The following is a 22,703-nucleotide window of genomic DNA, read 5'->3' on the forward strand; positions in this document are numbered from 1 at the left end:
CACACTGACCCGTAGATGTCCACGCTATGTACCTGCCCCCTGTGGCGGGAAAAGAAAACTTAAATTATAAAATATCAATTGTTTTTATTAGTATGGAATATTCAAACTTGAAAAACATTTTTATAATTAGTTTGACATTGTTGTAGTGAGTTGAGAGCAACAATATATGTCGTGATACTGTAGTAACAAGGATATATGTGTGTAGTATTGTCGAGTACTTGACTCTGGTGTTGCAGAATTTACAGACCACATGACTCTTGACAAAGTCGTAACTGCTTTCATTTGTTTTGAAACCAAAATATGTCTTTAAAAGCTGCTCGAGTCGACTGTATCCTCTCGTCCTCAGTCATCGCCAGGATCTTGCGTTGTTTCATTGTTCTTTTTAACTACGTATTGACTGCTGCCACTTCACTGAAGTATAAAACATTAAACTCATCGTTACTAATTTAATTTGTTTTGACACCAAAATATGCCCAAATATCAGCTTTTTAAAGCTGCTGGAGTCGACTGTAACCTCTAGTCCTCAGTCATTACTGGTATCTCACCGATTTTCGTTGTTTCTTGAGTTGCGGAGGACATAATTACTGCTGACATCTGGCTTCCATAAGTTTAAATGCCAAACAAAAATGAAAAAAACCTTTTAAAATATATTGTGATACTGTAGAAACAAGGATATATTCGTAGTATTGTCGAGTACTTGAATTTACGGACCACATGACTCTTGACGGAAGTCGTTACCGCTTTCATTTGTTTTGAAACCAAAATATGTCCAAACATTAGATGTTTAAAGCTGCTGGAGTCGACTGTATCCTCTCGTCCTCAGTCATCACTGGAATCTCACTGATTTTCATTGTTTCTTTAGCTGCGCTGGACGTAATAACTGCTGACATCTGGCTTCAAACATGAACAAACCCTGTTAATAAATGTTGTGATACTGTAGTAACAAGGATAGGTGTGTAGTATTGTCGAGTACTTGACTCTGGTGTTGCAGAATTTACAGACCACATGATTCTTGGCGGAAGTCGTAACTCATTTCATTTGTTTTGAAACCAAAATATGCCCAAACATCAGCTTTTTAAAGCTGCTAGAGTCGACTGTATCCTCTCGTCCTCAGTTTTTATTGTTTCTTTAGCTGCGGAGGACGTTTAATTGCAAAACAAAAGAACAAACCCTGTTAATTTTTGCATGTGGTTTGCTTGGAAATAATTGTGAAATTAATTTATTAATTGATATTCAAACCATTTAATATGATTGAATTGAATATTATATAAATTTTGAAATCGATGCAGTGCTGAATAATATGGTATAGTGAAAATATAAATGGCATTATTTAAGCGTATTCGTCTTAAACCTTAGACTTGTTACCCCCTTGAATACGGTTTGATTAATCCGGCCCGACGTGGAAGTAACCGAGTATTTAATTGTCGATTATCACGCTGGGTTCATTTGTGAATGACTTTAACGATAAATCAAAGGGAAGAATTAATGTTCTTTGGAGATCCTGTTGATTTGCACACGGAAGAATTCCAGCAGTTCCGGCCACAGAGGCTTGCATGTGTGTGTGTGTGAGTGTGTGTGTGAATGTGTGTGTGAGTGTGTGTGTGTGTGTGTGTGTGCGCGACAACAAGGAGTTACATAACTGGTCACCACGGCGCTCCTGCCAGCATACTATCACACAACACTAACTCAGTTCACACGTGCTGGATTGCTTCATTAGGTGCAAGCAAATGTTTATCCGTCTATTTGTTTCTCACGCACTCGTGGCCTCCTGGTTAGTCATTATTTCCCAGCGAGCCACAGCTGAGATAAAGCAAAAGTTAATTTAAAGCTAGATCGGAATGAATCAAAACGGGAGATTGGAAGTAACGGATGCTGTAGAAACGGTGTGTCTCGACGCCGAGCTCTTGCATGAGGTAAACATGTTTTCGTTGAAAAGCATTTCAACATGTTATGATGGTTAAGAGCTATGATTAGTCACAAGGAGTGTCTTGTTTTCACAAGAAATTTGGGAATCCCAGGCGTCACGTTATTGGATTATGTCATTAGAAAAAAAAAAAAAAAGATGTCGATCTTCGCCCCCAAACCGTCTTTTATCATCAGTAAAATGAACGTGTAGCTTGTAGCAGTACTACAACATGATGTCACGGTGTATTTCAATCGGAGGATAAAGTATTTATTGCACACATGTGAAGAGTTAAATGATTCATCCTCAGAGGTTCAGGATTCCTGGATAAAGAGCATATCATAGCAGCAGAGTGAAGACAAGGAAGATGCTTTCTGGACAAATGTCCTCATCATGCACTACTTTTAGTAGAGTTCATGAAACGGTGAAAACATACAAAACTTTTGACATTCGGATTTACTTTTCCTTGAATACTGCTTGTTTAAAACTTGTTTAATTGGTTTTATTTGATCGTCTTGCTTTTAGTTTTAATTAATTTCAATTTTAAAGTATTGTAATTCAATTAAATGTGAATACCTGCATCTAAAGTGAAACGTAATAATAATATAAAATCATGTTCTATACAATACATGTGTTTAAAATTATATAATTAGAAAATTATACAGCATTTTCTTTGGTTCTTATTTGATAACATTAAGTTTTAGGAATTTTTATTGGCTAGAATCTGGTGATAAGTATCACGATACATTTAATATTTTGTGCTACTGTAGGAGCAAGTACAGTATATATTTTTAGTATCATCGATTACTTGACTCTGGTTTTTCAGAATTTACAGACCACACAAAACGCTTAACGGAAGTCGTAACTGCTTTAATTTGTTTTGAAACCAAAATATGTCTTTCAAAGCTGCTCGAGTTGACTGTATCCTCTCGTCCTCAGTCATCGCCAGGATTTCGCGGTGTTTAATTTTTTCTTTTAGCTACGTATTGACTGATGCCACTTCACTGAAGTGTAAAACATAAAATAACTATGGTGAAAAAATATATATTTATTTATAATTTGAAACTGACAAAATATAGATGTAATGATAAAACCACTATAAGATCTACAACGATGTATAATGTATTAGTTTTATTATTTATATTCATGGTTTTATTTTATTTTTTCATTTTATTGGAATATATATATTTACTTTTACAGAAATATTTGGGTAATAATAAAACCACAATTATTAAAAATATCTTTCACAAAAACTGTCTAAAAAGTATTGTTGGGAAATCTGTACATAATAAAACTTAAAAATGTACAACAAGTACAACATATGGCAGCTTTGCTTGTCGTTTTTAGCAGAAAGACTTGTTCTAAAGTAAATTATTATATATATTTGTGTAATTTGAATTCAAATAAACTAGGAAATGTAATACAATTTGACATAAGATGGATATTTTGGCATTTAATTTATATATATAATTTATTTTTTTGAGAAGCTTTTAAACTTTATTGATACTAGTTCTGATAACAAACTCCAAAGATAATGCTTTGAACTATTTTAAAATCCTAAATGCTGTTGATCTTCGTCGTCATTAATGAGAGTCTTTCATCCGGAAATATATTTGGGACGATAAACAAGTTGTTTTTTTGAAGGACAATTGACTTTAATTTTTTTTTTTCTTGTTTTGCTGATGCACTCAATAGTTGTTAGTGAATAAATGCAACCACAATTTGACCCAATATTCACATTTACTGTTTATATTACGATCTGTGAGCAAATAATTCAAGCTAATCCAAGTAGATAAAGGCAAAACGCCAGTATATCCCTTCACTACTTGCTTTTATATATATAAGGATTTCATACAAACATGCACATGCATGTTAAATAATTAATCCGTTAGCTCTTGCACTCGTTCATAACTTCCTCGTCCTCGTGAACTGCCTCCAAAACGTCTCGACAAAACAAGAGCAAACACCTTTTGTTACAAGACGTGCGCTGCCGCGATCTGAGGAATCAGTTTCCAATGTTTCGTAACACGCTCACGTTACATAACGGCGGCGGCGGTCGGAGGTAGAAGGAAGACGGGGGGGATGGGAGGGGAGGCGAGAGAGGGGTCCACGCATCCACGTACGTCACCGTCAGTCAGACGAGGCTCGCCGAGGGGGATCCACCGGGAAGGGAAGTCTCGGCCACACCTGCCGTCATCTCGTCGTTTTCTATTTCCAGCGACCAATCGATCAGGTCTGAGCTGGAGTGAGTCATTAATGGATCGACTCCCTTTTAGTTTCTTCTTGAACCCTGCTTCCCATCGTCATGGCGACCACTTGTAATGGTCCAACATCTGGTCACAATCAGAGCAAATAACCGCGCAAGTGGGTCAAACTTTAATAAAGAAGATTCAGCGACGCAGAAAACACTCTCGTCCTCTCCCGACTATTGCGCCCCCTAGAGACTAAGGAGCTTAAAAGGGGCTCAGGCGGTTGAGTTATCTCCTCCCTCCGGGGGGGGGGGGCGGAGGGGTTGTAATGGTTCCATGGAAAAGACATTGTCGTGAAGGGTCAACGTGTGTTGTTTCCAGCAGCGACGAGGTTTAATTAAACAACACCCTTCCGTGCACGAGCGAGAGCGAGGACGCCACCTACATTAGGAGATTTAATTTACCTTGTCCTTTCATTCTTGTCCCATCGATTCCGCAATTATACAGCAAATGAGCAGAGCAGACGCTGAAAGAAAAAAAAAAAAAGCCAGGAAAGATCTTAATTTAGCTTAAGTGTTTAGCTTGTAGATGTGGTTATTAAATGGGTGTGTTGTCAAGAACTTGATATATGCAACGATCTGATATATTGTGATACTGTAGTAAGTATATATTTGTAGTATTGTCGAGTACTTGACTCTGGCAGAATTTACAGACCACATGACTCTTGACGAAGTCGTAACTCTATATGTCCAAACATCAGCTTTAAAGTTGCTGGAGTCCACTGTATCCTCTCGTTCTCAGTCATCGCCGGGATCTGGCTGGGATTTATTGTTCCTTACTATACGGTGGATGCAATGACGGCTGCCGTCTAGCAGCAGGAAGTTTAATAGCGAGACAAAAATGAACAAATGCAGTGAATATTTGCAAGTTAACTTTTGTAACGTAACCCACTTTATTTAAAAATGATCCATTAAAGTACTATGATAAAAATAAAATTCATTTTTACGTGTAATTGTATCGATATGTTTTACACCCCTAATTGAAATATTGTTAGCATTAGCATTTTGTTAGAATTTTAATTCCTGAATTTACAGACCACATGACTCTTGACAAAGTCGTAACTGCTTTCATTTGTTTTCAAACCAAAATATGTCCAGACATCAGCTTTTTCAGCTGCTGGAGTCGACTGTATCCTCTTGTCCCCAGTTATCACCAGGAGCTTGCGGAATTCAGTTCTTCCTTTAGCTAAAGTGCAGCAGTTTAATTGCGAACAAAAATAAAGAGACGATGTGAATATTTACATATTCATTATGATTATTTTATTTTACTTTCACTTTATTGAAATGTAAATAATAAAGAACTGTGTAAAAAATATATATATATTTGAAAACCCAAAAAAATAAAAATGTACATTATGAAAAAAACAAACAATGAAATACACTGCTTTTGAATATTGATACAGTATAATGTAAAGAAAAACTGTGACATAAACCTGTGTATGTATTTTCTCACTCCCCTAGTTACGATACTTCTTTGTGTGGCTAATGAGTTCATTAAAAAGCAGTTTGACAACAAGATGATGTGAAAGGGAAACTGCAGACATGTTGAAACGACTGGCTGTCAATCACGTGTGTTATCATGTTAATGTTTGACAGGCAGAGTTTATAGTCGGATATGTCGACTGTCAGCAAGTTTAAGACGATGACGTCTTGTCAGTGATCAGTTCGGGGGGATTTCCTTCTTTTTCATATAAACAAGAATGAAGTTGTTGTATTACTTCAGATATTTAAATTTAACACAGCAGATTTATCCAACTTTTGTATACATTTGCAACTTAGCAGAGCACCTTAACCAGTTGACAAGCAGCTAGTTAGTTCCTTACAACACTCAAATATGGTTTGACTGTAGTCGAGTACAAGTTCATTTTATTTTGGCAAGTCTTAAAAGTAGCTAGCCGTTTTTGTTCTTTTTTTATTAGCGGTTAAAAGACGTAAGAGAGAAACTGTCAACACCGGCCTATATCTAAATGAAATGACGAATTATTACAAAACATTTTTACTAAACCTGTTTCTTGTGTACATTTTGGTGATTTTTTTTTTTTGTTTAGCTTTAACGCTAACTGCCACTAGACAACGATTTCCCCTTGAGGAATAATACAGTATTTTGAGTCTGATTTTAACCAATTATCTAAGATTTAAAAATAAAAAATAAAAACTGTTAAAAATCCAAGCGAAATGCAAACTCAAAATGTATCAAACAAAGAGTGGAAAATTAAATTGGAAATTGTCTTAAACAATATAAGTGAACAACAAATAAAATGATACATCTTTTTACTGACAAACTGTTTTGAATTCTGAATGTGAGACTATTTCTTAATCTGTGGTTCAAATTTTCGGAACATTTCAATGATTTGACGCAGGTAATTTTTTTCTACTGTTGGCGCCAAAAAAAGCGTCAAAAAGATAGTTATGATGCAAAAAAAAACCCATCCCAGTGAATCCCTGAATCCCATCTGATAACTCTTTCTTCTCTACTTGAGATGTTTGTAACACTTTCTTCCCGATCATAAAGTCGTGACCCTCGTGTAGCTGCAGGGGACGATGTCAAAAGTCTGATACTCTTAATAAGGCACAAATGCCCTCCGGCGTTTTTGTGAGGCTCACAAGCTCCACTCAAGACAATATGGCCAATTAGACGGCACTGAAGAAAAGGTTTTTAACCCGGACAGATTAACTTGTTTACCAGTATTGTTGAACATGTGGTCACAGTAAAAAAAATAGAAAATGTAACAGCGTGTCCTTGCTTAGTGTTTTGACTGTTGGCTTGTCCTTGTGGGTGCAGTCAAAATATATTAGCTAACGGATTCCGAAAGAGTCCAAAGAATAAAACATCCTTGGAATAGTTGCTCAAAAGGTGTCAAAAGGACATCCTTCCACCTACAACATAAAAAATAAGATTGTATGCTTGGAACATGTCTTTGATAAGCCAGTTGCTCGAGATAATCGGTACCTACCTATAGATTTCTGTTGGCTTTATCTATTTATATCCACATTATTACAAAAAGGTACAAGACCGTTCCTCAAATATTTCCTCAATACAATGAAATGTGTACTTGAGCTTTTAATCCATGTGTTTGTGTCTTCTCGTCTGGACTATTGCAACAGTTTGTTTTCATGTCTTAACAAGAAGGATTTGTCTCGCCTGCATTTGATACAGAACTCTGCAGCGAGAATTCTGAGCCGCTCTAGTAGAAGAACTCACATTTCTCAGATCATTGAATCTCGGTTCCTCGCATGCGGTTCAGGACTAGGGGAGAGAGATCCTTACCGGCTATTGCTCTTAAGTTTTAGATTCATCTTCCTCTGTGTTTGATGGATCTACTGACTTCTTCAAGAAACATCTTAAGACACTTTTATTCGTGTTGATTTTCTGAGACTCCTGTGTTTGTCTCTGTTATCTTGACCTTTTAATTATATATTTTATTGAGTTTTGTTTTGATTGTTTAAGCTCTTTGTGACCCTGGTCTGGAAAAGCGCTCTACAAATATAAATTGCTTACTTACTTGCGCATCCAAGGAGACTTTTTTGGTCTTTTTGTGTCACCAGGAGAGCGACGGCCACAAATGTACTTCCTCCAGTCCCTTAACAATGAGTCCTTCAAAGACTTCTCGGATCCAAACGCCACCAAAAACTTAATCGTCAACTCAATTTATCGGCACTTCCTGAAAATACGTTTTGAAACGTGTCTTTAATTCTCCATATTCTAGTCATTTAATCATGTAGTTACTCGAGCAAATGACTCATAATCTGAATGTAAATACGTTAATCATCTGTTAATAATACAGTATGTGTTTGCTAATGGCTGCGGTAGATACTCCAGCTTATGTGAGTGGGATCTGATTATAAGGCTCTGGTGTTAGGTCTGCTTTAATGGAGAAGTTGTATCATAATATTTTAAAGATCATTATATTTGATAGTCCGAAACAAGCAGCTAGTAGCACGTCTGGCAAAATCCCGCCTTCACTCCTCACCAGCCGTCCTCACTTTGATTCCAAAGCTTTCGCTTTTAGGGATCTTTTGAGTGGATTCCGTAAAGTGCATTATTTAAAAAAGAAACCCAGTTTCTCCACTAGCCTCGCGTCTGAACGTCCACATCACCCTTGAACATGAATCAGGAGGCAGGCGAACCGTGGGGGAACCGGCACTTACGGCCATGAGTGGTCTGAACCTGCGGTGACCTTTACTACGTTGTACCGCGGGCCATCCACTACGAGAGTCGGTTGTTCATGGCTTGTCATGGCGAATATGACTAACCAACTAAAGCCATCCGGGGCGAGAGAGAGAGAGAGAGTGGAGGAGAGAATGGAGGAGACACTGGAAACTAAAGATCCGTGGTTGCTACAAAGGTCCCTTCCAAAGTGAAGAGCTTTGCTGTTATTAAAGAGCAATTTAAGTTGCAACAGCTGCTTCCACCGACGCCTAGTCTGTCATTCTGTTTGTTTCCACATCATCCCGTCTTCCGATAGGCCTCGTCCTTAAGTACTGCATTGAGCGTCGGGGCACGTATTCCTGCCGCAATCGTAAGAGATTGCCGGCTCAGAAGTGTTTATAAGAGCCACTATATATCACATCTGTCGCCCTCTATAGAATCCACACGTGTCTCCGTCGGTCTCTCCCCCCCCCCCCGACTTATGTGGGTCACCGATGCCCTATGGTGCAAGAGCTGCCCAGTCGTGTAGCGAAGGTGTGCTGATGTCAGGTCGCATTTAGCAAAAGGCATGACGATTAACCAGGGATGTGTCCTTGTTATTACCGAGGCGCTAAGGAAAAAGGGAGGAGGGTGGGGGGGGGTGAAAAAGCGCTGATCCATTAGAAACAGAGATGGATGGCACGAGGTCAGCCTTGGGTGTTGATCACCGTCGCTGATGGATAACAAGGCCAGTGGGGCATTTGGGTTATCATGTTGTTGTCGGCGAGAGTAAACTTTCACCCTTCATGTCCACTGATGGACCGACCGATTTTTTTTTTTTTTTTTGGGGTGGCCCCTGTTTGTAGGAGCTTTTGTTTTCGTTGGAAATGGACCTATAGAGGCCGAACAAATGTTCTTTTCAGGCCACATTATATACTTGGACTAAGTTGCTTTAAATCCCCCCCAAATAATCATCAGATTTGGAGGAACAAGAATTGCTTACCAAAGTGAAAACGGATAAATTAAACTGTTATTTGTGAAATGGGTAAATAAGAAATGCATTCAAATTTGGAACATGAATTAAAAATTTTGCTTCAAATACTTTTAGATTTTTTCTTTAAAATAAACGTGCTGAGGTAAATTGGGAAAAAGTGTCCGCATTTATTAATAAGCATTTTTGGGGGATTTATTGTTACTTAAATTACTTACTTTCTTACCTCACAAGGGCCCAATAAAGCAAAGAGATGCTCTTTTTATTTTGGACAATGTCAAAGGGTGGAAAAGAAAGAAATCTTATATCAGGGGGTTAAGCATTTTAGTAATTGAGGGTTATATGGAAAAAATAATAATAGATTACTTGAATAGTACATATTTGTATAGTTGAAGAGTAATAACAAATACACAAAACTTCACAATAAATAACTTTCTTTACATATAACATGTTCATTAATAATTTAAATAGAAAAACACAACTATAAAGAAATAACTTGAGTTTTTATTAGCATAAGGAACTAACGAAATGCCTTGTTTAATTTTTTAGTCCATTTATAAGTTGTGTAGTAAAGTGTTCCATGGAAAAGTAAACCTATCCCTTACGTATCTTACTTTGACGATCATACTTTAAAGATTTGCAACGTTTTGTTATTAAATATTTTAATAGTTTGATCGTTTGTTTCGCCCCAACATCATTGGGAAGCTCGTCTGAATACGTCGGTGTATTCTTTTCCGCAGGTTCTCACAGAATTTGTGTTGCGAGTAAAATATTAATCAGCTCCGCCAGGATACACTCATGCGGAGTCTGCGTTACTCCTACTAGAAAACGTCTAGAAATAACCCAGCACACCTACACACTCAAGCTTTTCTATTATTTCCTTAAATTTCATTGTGAATCCTCGCCGGGATGACCACGAAAAACATCCACGCTCAAAATATCCCGCGGTTCAAAAATCGTTTTTTGGCAACTGAGCCAATGTAGACGCCAGAGTCCTCTTATAACTTCCTTCCCCCTTTTATTTTTGGGTCACATGGAGTTCCTGCCGATGCCTGGCCCACCCCCAGGAGCAGGAAACTATTGTAACAGACTTCCCACATCCCCGCTTCCTCCACACCACATTCCCATGCATGGATTCCGATACACTCGCTTTGGTCTTTCCCTTTTTTTCCAATCCGGCGTGAGATGGTCATGCACGCCGGCGTCCAAATCCTGACAGCGGCGCCCTTTCTACCCGTGGCTCCATCACTAATCAAAGCGGACGTGGGAATAGTTAATCGGGAGTGGATTTGCACGCGGAAATAAATCTGAGCGTACACTTGTGTAGGAGCAATAAAATGCCTAAAAATAGTAGGAATATACCCATGTGACATATTGAGGCTAAAAGCTTGTGAATGATTTATCCAAAAAGCAACACATCCTGGGCTCAGTCTCGAATGAAAGATCCAGAGGATGCGTTTGAAACGGAACATTATTCATGTTATTATGAAATGTCTCGTCACCCGAGTCGACTTAATCCCGTGCGTCGAACAATAGCGTCGTGTTGTTCGCTCTCGGCGAGCAAATATCCACTTCGCAAACTCCCACTATTGATTCTCTTCTGAGCGCCAGATTAGGTTTTAACCCAGCTTAAAGGTCAGCTGGAGTCAGTTCAGGGGAAAAATGGATCAGAGATGTTTTGTCAGTTCGGTCAAAGAAACGGATTTTCTCACGAGAAAGATACTGACCCTTTCACCAGCATGGTTATGTACCGGTTGCCTTTGGATTTATCAGCTGTCGAATTGTTAAAATGTGTTTTGATTGAGTGTCCGATTTCACTTGTTAAATACAATTTCAACTTGTAAAGTTGATAACTAAAAGAAAAAGAAAATTTGACGCCGAGACTTCTCCATTAAAGCAGACTTAACACCAGAACGTCGAGAAATTTACAACTTGAACTTTACATTTAAAAAAGGAATTCTTCGCTTTCATTACTTCCTTAGCTTTTTTCTAATTGTTTGTTCTACCATTTCTATAAAAAATACTTTGAATTTCCGCCTGTGTTTATAATAGTTATTATAAAACAATTTCAATAAAGTTCAGAATCAGAATCCTTTATTTGACCCGCGAGGGGAAATTCGATTTAAACAGCAATATACAAGAAATAAAAACACCCAGAAATAAATATAAAATGAAAAAAATCTAAATAGAATAGAATAACAAATCTGCCCTATATTATATATATACACTCACATAAAGTTCTACCTAACCTAGTTTAAAAACTTAACTCCTGGACCTGGAGTTTGTTTTTACGTGTTTGTTTTAGTTTTATTTGACAAGTCAACGAGTGTTTTTTTTTTTTTTTTTTAAGATAGTCTAGTTGAATTAATACACTTCCTAAACCTAAACTAAAGACCATATAGTGCTATTCATTCTTTTGAATAACCCTCGGGCTTAAAGATTCTTTTTTAAAAACTCTTTTTTAAAACATTCTTTCAGACACGAGTACATCCTTATCTTGCTTCCTACTCTGTGAACTCATCCATATACTGTACGCCAGGGGTGTCTAAATTTTTTCTAAAAGGGCCACATTTGATGAGGTGAAAACGACAGGGGGCCAATTGTTAAAACACAAAGGAGGATCTCACACAGTTATCTCATTTAGAAGTTGGAAATATAAAGCATCTATATCTTCAACCAGTTTAACGAAACAGTGAGATTTTTATCACATTAAAAACATTTATAGCATTTAGCAATTAGCGTTGACATTTATTAGCTCTTGGTGTTTGTCATAAAAAGCGTATGTGTTGTTTATTTATTACTTTAAGGTCAAGGAGGGCTGGATAACATCTGTTTAGGGGCTGCAAATGACTTCTATATGCAGATGATACTGCTTTATGTTTGGGTTTTCTGACCGTTCATATTAGCCACCTTTCTCTTGAGATAAAAGGCTGTAATTTGCACCAGAGATTTTCCGAAAATACATTTTGAAATGGCTCATGAATGCCTTCATCAACTTTGAAAAGGGAATTATGCGAGTCGGCCCCAGCGTGGTTTTTGCAGAGGTGGAGGTAGATGGAAAGGCAGGTGGATGTTTAGACAGAACGATAAGGCAGCTCCAGCTGACGGAACGCCCGATAAGCAACCCTGACTGTCAGGTTTGGCGGAGGACGGGAGGCCAGACGACGAAATCTGAATAAAGTAAACTTAGATATTCCCGAGAGAATAAATGAGCAGTTCTGCAGGGCAACCAAATGCAAACCAAATCCAACCTTGAGCCAACACTGTTCTTCATCTAAAGTAGAAGTTCAATAGACTTTCATTAGGGTTTTAACCGCTCGGCAAATAAAGGACACCTCGGTTGTTTCGCTCGTTCTTTTATGAAGTTATTTGTTAAACGCGTATCGATGCTCTCGCAAACCAGCTCCCCGGAGAGCGTTCTGAGGTCAATACTCGAAGGAACTTCAAATCCCTTTGAAGGATAATGAGGCGTCTTAATCTCATCCAACTCCAGGAAGTAATTCATGTCACAGACGACCTCTTAGCTCCGGGAGTGATTCCAGTGTTTGCCTGAAGTGTATCCCAACACAGTGGTTTAAATTATATTTTTTTGCAAGTCGCTCGTGGAGTCGTCTTTCATGAAAACGAATTGGCTCGGGGGACAACATCGTCTTCCAATTTGTAGCCGTAACTGCCGCCATCAATCAAAAAACTGTCGAACGAGTCGTCATCAAATTTAGCTCCAGCCTTGGCCTCTGGAGAGCGAGTGTGTTGTAACACACACACACACACACTTCACCGTCATCCCCGTGTCTTCGCAGGAAAACCCCAGCACCTGGAGAGCTCGGAGAGAGTCCAGCTGTCCGGCACCTTCAACGTTCGCAAGGGGAAGCTCCAGCTGCCCGTCAACCGGTGGACCCGGCGGCAGGTCATCCTGTGCGGCACCTGCCTCATCGTCTCGTCCGTCAAGGAGAGCCAGACCGGGAAGATGCACATCCTGCCGCTCATTGGAGGGAAGGTACGTCGAGGAAACGCCATCTTTAGATCTCAACTGGATATTTTAGTTTGTGTCTTCTCGTTTGTACAATTGCAACAGTTTATTTTGGTGTCTAAACAAGAAGGATCTGTCTCGCCTGCAGTTAATACAATAACTTTGCAGCGAGAATTCTGACCTGCTCTAGTAGAAGAACTCACATCGATCCTTAAAGCTCTTCACTGGCTGCCAGTTTCTTTCAGGATCAACTTTAAAATTATGGTTCTTACTTTTACTTTTATTCATGAAGGCTTTTCCTTGATTCTCTGGAACTCCTGTGTTTGTCTCGGTGTTGTCTTGACCTTTTAAGCATTTATTTTATCGGGTATTGTTTGAATTGTTTTAAGCGCTTTGTGACCTTGGTCTAGAAAAGCACTCAACAAATATTACTTACTTATATGTGTTTATAGTTGGGATGTGTAGTGGCAAGAATCAGGCGATACGATACTGACATGTGCGCAATTATAAGACATATGTGATGCTTGATTTGTCAGAATTCTTTTAGATTTTTGCATACTTATTCTGAATTAAACGTTTACAAATGGAGTTACATTTGTATATTGCATTTGTGGATCACTTGTACACATATTTAAACATATTTGTGTACACATCATTTCACTAATTTCCAAAGCTTTAGCAACAAAAATGGCCCCAACATTTAAAAAAAACGGTCATTTTTATATTATTATTCTGACCTCATAGATAAGGTTGGAGGGCCCTCGACCATTATAAATGACTTTGTGGTCATGATTCGGTGGTACAGCTGTATCATTAGTCAGAGATATATATGTTGAGCCTGAAATAATCAGTCCAAGTATTGATCTCTAGTGAGTCCTTGGCTCCAGGAAAACATCAATTTTCAGCCTCAATTATAAACTAATGACTTGCTCTTTAATTTATTTGAAAACAATCCAGATTATAACCTCCTTGTTTTTTCGCCTTTGAGAGGCAACAGTTTAAATATTCAATCCGTCTTCGCCATTTTCTTATCAGCCGAAATCAGTCCTCGCCGCCGTAAATCATCCGCAAGTGCCTCCCCGCCTCCTCCGAAAAAAATGACCTTCCCTCATTTATTGCTTTATGGTCTGTCTGCAAGGACACTAATTAAGATCCTAATTCTCTCTCCTGAGGAGACACCTCCAACTCACACAACGACGAGGCTTATCCTGCCACGCCTAGATATTCCACAAACGCCGCACGACCTCCATGACCACCATTCATCCACGACGAGCTTGTGTGTTTCTTGGATTGTTTGATTGACAACTGTTGAGTGATTCCGGGCGACGAAAATTATGTATTTCCCCGGATTGGTTCTCTTAAGATGTCGCCAATTCCAACTACACCCGATATCTTTTTTTTTGTGTGGAACAGAAGCATCTACTGGTGTAGGTACCATTTCAGCCAATCAGCTGTGTAGACGCATTTCGTCAGACCAGGAAGTGACAGAACGGACAGAAGCTTGGAAAATTATCCAATCGCCAAAGAGCGACTTTTTCTTAATATACATGTTTATTGTGTGGAACATTGTGTGGTACTTTCCAATCATATTTTATTTTTATTATAGGTTATTATAGGTTCTTAATGGTTTATATTTCAATAACATTTATTTTAAAGCTGATGTTTCGACATATTTTGGTTTGAAAACGAACGAGAGCAGTAATGACTTTGTCAAAAGTGATGTGATCTGTAAATTCTTTAACACCAGAGTCAAGTACTCGACAATACTATAAGTATATGCTTGTTACTACAGTATCACAATATATGGTATCGTTGATAATACACTTCCCTCGTTCCTTTTATGCATTTGTATCTTAGAATTACAGCGTAATCTACATTAGTGTTTTTTATCTTAATGAAATCCAGCGAGATTCGAGGCCATTACTGAGGACCAGAGGATACGGACGACTCCAGCAGCTTTTAAAGCTGATGTTTAGACATATTTTGGCTTAAAAACAAATGAAATAAGTTACGACTTCCTCAAGAGTCATGTGGTCTGTAAATTCTGCAACACCAGAGTCAAGTACTCGACAATACTACACATATATCCTTGTTACTACAGTATCACAATAGAAAGAAAATAAACAAAAATCGATATTGGAATTACGCTATATAAATAAATATTACTTACTTACTTACTTACTTACTTACAATATCAAAAAATAATAATAATAAGAATCATGTTGGCAATATGTTTGTAATGAATTTAACAGGCTAGCAATCAAAATATATTATTATACATTGAATTTAGAACATTTATTTTTGAATTATTTGAATTACAATATCAAATAATAATAATCATAATCATGTTGGCATTATTATACCTACATTTTTTTATTGAATTTAAAAGGCTAGAAAAAAATTTAAATAATAATTTAGAACATTTAATTTCAAATTATTTGAAATGACGATATCAAACTAAATGTGTACAAAAAAATGCATCAATTTTAAACATATTAGAAATTCAAATTTAATTATTTAAAAAGCACGAAAAAATAAACCTTTCAATGTAGAAATTATTTAATTTATATATTCAAGAAAAATAATGAAATGCTACGAAAAAAAATCCTACAATGAAATATTTGTTAATATTCAATATTCTGTTGCCACAGAAACTCTTCCACATCATCATCATCATCAATCATATCTTGACTGATCTTTATCCCGACGTTGTCGTGCAGGTGGAGGAAGTGAAGAAGCACAATCATTGCTTGGCCTTCAGCTCTGCAGGACCTCAGAGTCAGACGTACTACGTCAGCTTCGACAGCTTCACCGAGCACCTGCGCTGGCACAGACACGCCGCCAAGGTACGTGAATTAAAGGTTAGAGCCGTTAAAAAAAAAAAAGAAACACATCGGACTACGAGCATATGTTCCCCGGCGTCAGCTGCGGATCCTTCGCACACGTGACTCCTTCACCCACTGCATCCGCCCCGTGTAAGCTCAGTGGATTGAAAGCGTTTCGCTGCCGTCGACGGTCGTCGAAGTAGGCCACAGCCAAGAGAACCTCTTCTCTAAATATTAACAGGGACATGCATGTCACCCGCACCCGGGGGGCCACTCGGAATAGAAGCCGGGACAGTGGAGAGCACGTGCCACGAGGACGACCGCCGCCAGCGAGACGGATACACAAGACAAGACGAGTCATTAACGCAGAAACACCATTCTTCAGCCGAGTTATGATGTAATGTGCGGCAAGGTGGTACGAGTTAACCTGCTACACCCCCCCCCCCCCTCCTCTTCACTCCCTTTCCTGTAATCCCTAAGAAGATTGGCCGTTTAGTGACATTCGACCTCCTAGCAACAGACTCCGCTCACACACGGAGCACCTGCGAAAGAATTGTGTAGCGGCGTTAATCCTGTTTTCTCTTTCTACCTCCACCCCCCCTCGTCCTTCTAGATGGTGTCGCAGAGGATCAACTCAGTGGATCTGTCGTGCTGCAGCCTGGAGCAACTACCTCCAAATCTCTTCTACAGCCACGATCTCACCCACCTCAATCTCAAACACAACTTCCTGCCGGCCGACCAATGGCTGCAGCCGCTCCAGAGGTACTGGTTGTCGCCTTTTATAAAGCGTTTTTTCCGACATGACAGACATCAAAACAAATGTTTTTCTAACGTGAAGCCATAATCCTTCTTTTTTTTTATATTAAACTGTCAAAAGATTAATTTGCAATTAATTTATGTAATTAATCTCTTTTTTTAAATCTCTCTTCTAAAATCTATATCTATCTATCTAAAATTTAACTTTAATTCATTATCTGGCAGATCAAAATTGGTGAAAGAAACGTATCTTCACGAATAAATTCATTATTTTTATCTTTTAATAATAATTATGACTAATGAATTAATAGCTTAACTAATAGGTTTGACACTCTACTTTTGTGACACAAATTTGGGGCTCGGGGTCGATCGAAAAATGTCCGACATGGGTACCTATACTGATATTTTTAGTTTCCTTTATTCCTGATTTTATTAGATCAATTCTAATAAAAGTAAAATTATATTACACATAGTAAGTAAGTAATTTGTATTTATATAGCGGTTTTCCATCGTCCGTAGCATTTTTCAGCTTCTGTACATTTTCAGTCTAAAAAGTAATTTATATAGTGTACATATTTACACCATATATATATATATATATATATATATATAATAACAGCAGAATTAGGTCAAAGTTGATAAAAAATGTCTTTGGTTTTCTTTTAATTTACTACAAAAAAAAAATCAAAACATTTCCGGTAATGAAGTGTTTTTAGCATTTTTAGCATTATCTCTTAGCTAAGCTAGCAAGTATTACATGCAGTAAAGTTGACCTACAAATTGACGCTAATTTCCTGAAAGAGCAAGTAAATCACATCATAAGTGTGCGACAATCTCCCTGCTGGAGACATAGGCTCCTTCAAGGAAGTTTCATCTTCTGTTTGAGACGTAACAGAGTCTCTGTATAATAGAGTCATCGTTACAGGGTGTTGTGGAAAATTGAGCGACAGTCGTTTATAGTGAGTTTTATTTTAAAATAACGTTAATTTAAAATGGATGAAATTTGGAAGAAGAAGAAAAAATAAGTTCCAAACCTGAGATTGGGACTTTAGTCTCGCATCTACACGAGGTATTATTCGACACGTTAAAAGTCCGGAGTGCAACAGTTTGGTGTGAACTGCTACTGTAAACACACCTGAGAGTCGGATCGAGTGAAAGAGGAAATCCGAGAGGCCGAGTGAGTGGCCGGTTCAGGTTAGACCCAACGCTCTCGCTCAAACAAATTGAGACAAAGCTGGGTGTAATTGGCCACGACATGAAGCGGAACACAGCAGGTCCCGACTGGCTGGTTTGAGGCTCGCTCAGCGTCGGTCCAGGACCGGGGCCAACCCCACGCCTGGACCAATGAACCGAGCCAGGGCCTTTTTTTTCTCGCACCGGACCCGGGCCAAACGAGCCCAGAACTCCAGAAGGGTTTGGATGCATCTGCAGGGAGGCTTTTAATGTGCCTGGCCTTTCGCGACCAGCTCCCTCCGTCGGAACCATCTGCCGCTTGACTTGGTCCCAGGTCGAAAAGCCCGACAGCCAAGTCATGTGTGCGAGAGAATTGTCGGCGTTTAAGTGTACGATTGTGCGAACGCATGTATGGAATGAGCGGCTCCGAGTGTCGGCGAGTCGCATGACTGTGCAACAACACGCTGCAGGCGACGCATTCACTGCATAACAAATGTGAGTGCTGCATGGCATCATGGGTCCACTGAAGGAATGTCTTTTTTATACGTCTATAAATAAGTCTGAAGATGTGGTTTCTGGGAGCATGTGTGCCAGTATTGTCCAGACCCAGGAAGCACAGGTTCAAACATGAGTCGAGTACATTTTCGGGACTAGAGGTGTTGGAAAATATCGATCCGATCACTATATTGTGTATAGAACAGCGTTAATAACGTATTTATTCATGTATTTTTCTAATTTTATTTTTTATTTATTAATATGATTTGTAGTTTAATAAAAGTGTTTAAAATAAAAATATATATATATATTTACAATTAACATGTAAATTATTCACGGCGTTTGTTCATTTTTGTGTTGCAATTAAACTTGCGGCCGCTAGATGGCAGCAGTCATTCTTGCCTATTGTGGTTAAAGGAACATTTAAATCTTTCAAGAGCCAGGCGTTGACTGAGGACGAGAGGATACAGTGACACCAGCAGCTCTTAAAGCTGATGTTTGGACATCTTTTGGTTTTAAAACGAATGAAAGAAGTTAGGACTTTGTCAAGAGTCACTTGTGTGTGTGTGTATATATATGTATATATAATGTATATATATATATATATATATATATATATATCCTTGTTCCTACAGTATCACATCATATTGTATGATTGCCAATGTACGATACTGACTCCTTCAAGAAGCATCTTAAGACATTCTTATTTGTTCTTTTCCCTGATTTTCTCCTGCGTTTGTCTTCTATTATCTTGATCTTTTAAAGTATATATTTTAACTGTGTATTGCTTTCTTTTGTTAAAGCGCTTTGTGACCCTGGTCTAGAAAAGGCACTTTACAAATAACCATTATTTATTTACTTACTCTTATCATGATTACAATTTTAAAAACGGAAGCAGAAAAACCCATATTGAGAAAAAAATAAAGAAAATAAATGGTAAAATGAATGCTAAATTGCTAATGCTAAATGTCTTAAAACACACATGCTAGCTACAGTACCAAAAAAGAAACGTATGATTCAAAGTGATTTGAAAAGTTGTATTTATTTTTGCCTCAATCGCTGACGTAAACGCTCTGTAAGGCATTAGGGGAAATAGTAACACTATATGTGCCGCCCCTATATGTGTGTGTCGTTGTGCGTCTGTGCGAGTGTTTTTGTTGAAATATAAACACGTTCCTGACGTGGACTTTTTAACTAGTAATTTTCCAACTGGACCTGGACTTATTGAGCTCCCTTTCTCTCTCCCCCTTCGACTTGTGGCTCTTTTGCCAGATCAGATATACAGAATCAGCTGTCCCTCTGGCACCGGACTGTCTTCCCAGAATGCATTTCTCTCCGAGGCAGAGGTCACCGACCACTGAAGGGCAGCTTTAAAAAAAAAAAACAACAAAAAAAAAAACCCTGCAAGAGTTTGACTGGGACGCCAAACACTGAGCTCTGCTGAAGAAGAGACGCTGACACTCACCTTCACGCAACATACAGAATTTGACATTGAAATCGTCGCATGAGTACGAGGAGAAACCGGGGTGTCATCAAATAAGTTCACTTATTTAAGAGGACACTCCTGTCCTTTCAAAACTTACAGGTGAATGGAAAAGTATATCTAAAAGCTCGGCCCGTAAGCTTATTATAGGCAACTCTCTTTCATTCCCTCACTCATGAACAAGACCACAAGGAACTTGTTTAGGTGTCTATTGACACCTTGTTAAGTAATTTTACAGACCACATGACTCTTGACGAAGTCGTAACTTATTTCATTTGTTTTGAAACCAAAATATGTCCAAACATCAGCTTTAAAAGCTGCTTGAGTCGACTGTATCCTCTGGTCCTCAGTCATGGTCCCGGATCTTGCTGTATTTCAGTAAGATTAAAATACAAATGTAGATTATACTGTCATTCCAAGCAACAAGTGCATACAAGGAACGGTGGATGTGTATTGTTAATGATACCATATATTGTGATACTGTAGTAACTAGTATATATGTGTAGTATTGTCGAGTACTTGACTCTGGTGTTGCAGGATTTACAGACCACATGACTCTTGACAAAGTCGTAACTTATTTCATTTGTTTTGAAATGAAAATATGTCCAAACATAAGCTTTAAAACTGCTTATGTCGACTGTATCCTCTGGTCCTCAGTCATGGTCCTTACTTTTTTGAGCTATAAATTAAATACCATAAAGTTACATGTGTAATAAGAGATTATTATATACATAATTACTCTTAATTTCTACATAATCCCACATGTTTATTTTACAGATTTCCTTCCATTTCAAAGCAACCATATTCTCTCTATATATTTCCAATGTTTCAACCTCATTCTTGCCCCCTCGCTTTAAAGCAAGTGTTTCAAGTGTAATCTGGAGTTATCTGGTGTCATGGTAACCATGACGGCTGTGTCATCACCGTTGACCTTGACCTTTACAAACCCCCTCTTCACCCCCGAAGGAGGTGACGTGACAGAAATATCAGACGGAGGCTGGAGTCGCACCAGGATTTATCACTTGTATGATGAGCTGTTTTAGAACTGATGTGACGTGATGATGATTTTAACAAAGATTGCAAAATAATGACTAGTTTTAATCGCAGGATTATTGCGTCCTGACTTTCATTTAATGTATGAATAAAGCTTTAATTTCTACCTGTCGATTCAATTATTGTGGTAAAAAAAAATTCCACTTGAATTTGAATAATATTAAGATTTCACGCTGTGAAAATACTTTCATTAAGTTGTATATTTTTAGGAAATCGCTGTGAGAAATTCCAATTTATCCGCGGCGGCCATTAGCGTTCGCGTGTGGCCGCTCAGTGGATCCAATATTTTCTGTCCAGCCTCTCTTTCAGTGTGAAAACTCCTCTGGGAAATAACTGAAAAGAAAAACATTCCCCGAGGCTGATGCGGCCCTTTTGCCCTCTCATGCTCAGGTTAACTAAAAGCAAATTAATGTATCAATTATGAACGATATGAGGGTAAAAAAAAAGATGGTCGACCCGTGGATGATGCTTCAAACTGTATCATTAAAAAAAAAAACAATAGGTCCGGTGCGGTGTCGCCGTTATTTACCTCCAGACATCCCAGAAGTGGCGGCGTCATGTTTACAGTAAAACCCTCCAGAGAGAGGCTCACCCCTCTGAAGGTCAGCACCCCCTGCCATGGGACTCCGTGGCCAAATGTCAGCCGCTCTCGCACTGTTTGAATGAAAAACACACTCGTCGGCCTCTCCTTGTTTATTCAACATCCACCTCTATACTGGACCGCTTTACACTTACGTCCATAACAAATGTTTTTTTTTCCTTCGACAGGTTTTCTCGCCTACGGAGCCTCAACTTGTCGAACAACTATCTGGGCCAGTTCCCGCTGGCCATCTGTGACATCCCCACGCTGACCGAGGTCAACCTCAGCTGTAACTACCTGGCAAACGTCCCCAGCTCGGTGGGCGCCATGACCAAGTGCGTACCCCCGTGACCCAACCGTTGGTGTCTTTTTATGTGTTTGTACCACATTATACTTACATTATACTTCTATTATTATTTATAATATTACTATATTGTTCTGTACCCTTTACTTTCACGTGATATATTCCAGTATTTTCTGTTTAAAGTAATGGTTAACCCAAGAGATAGTTACTTTGTCAACAAAAATGACAAAGAGATGGGATTATTTTCAGAGGAATCTGTTATTACTGACAACACTGTATGTTCGTGCTAATGTAGTGAACATCTGTATAAAAAACATATATTTTTATATTCATAATTCAAAATGGATTAATTTTATTTTACACATAGAGTTTCATATTCACATTCCAACCATTCACAAATATTTTTTTAAATCCACATTTTTTTATCCATAGCCTTTTTAAATTCAATATTAAAATGTCAGTATAATAGTGTCTCCATGATTGGCCGGTAGCTCCGGTGCCACTATGACTGTATAACCACTTTTTAAATTGAATTTAAATATACAAAGTAACAAATATAGAATTAATTAATTAATATAGACATTATTAAACATGATTTTTCAACAAAAAAACATTTGTATCTTTCAATGCACAAATTATTTAATCAAATTAATAAATATAAATAATCAATTCAATGTCAAAATTATTGAAATAAATTACTTTAAAAAATAATCCAATGCTTAAAAAAAAACATTCCATTTAAAAAAAAAATTCAATGCTGTCTCTGATGTTGTTTGTATGCGAGTCTTAACAA

The 22,703-nt window shown here is 38.1% G+C and overlaps 1 protein-coding gene across 1 annotated transcript in view; it reads left to right on the forward strand.

Annotated features, from left to right (window-relative positions):
* The window catches only part of phlpp1 (PH domain and leucine rich repeat protein phosphatase 1), a 62,117-nt gene that overhangs the window by 25,274 nt on the left and 14,140 nt on the right, over positions 1-22,703 (forward strand). Inside the window, exons 2-5 of the mRNA XM_087811283.1 lie at positions 13,072-13,268; positions 15,962-16,087; positions 16,680-16,828; positions 21,795-21,941. Coding sequence (XP_087667409.1) covers positions 13,072-13,268; positions 15,962-16,087; positions 16,680-16,828; positions 21,795-21,941 — 619 coding nt within the window. The remainder of the gene's footprint in view (positions 1-13,071; positions 13,269-15,961; positions 16,088-16,679; positions 16,829-21,794; positions 21,942-22,703) is intronic.

This window comes from Callionymus lyra, chromosome 16, assembly GCF_982586985.1.
Source record: "Callionymus lyra chromosome 16, fCalLyr1.hap1.1, whole genome shotgun sequence".
Classification (NCBI taxonomy): Eukaryota; Metazoa; Chordata; class Actinopteri; order Syngnathiformes; family Callionymidae; genus Callionymus; species Callionymus lyra.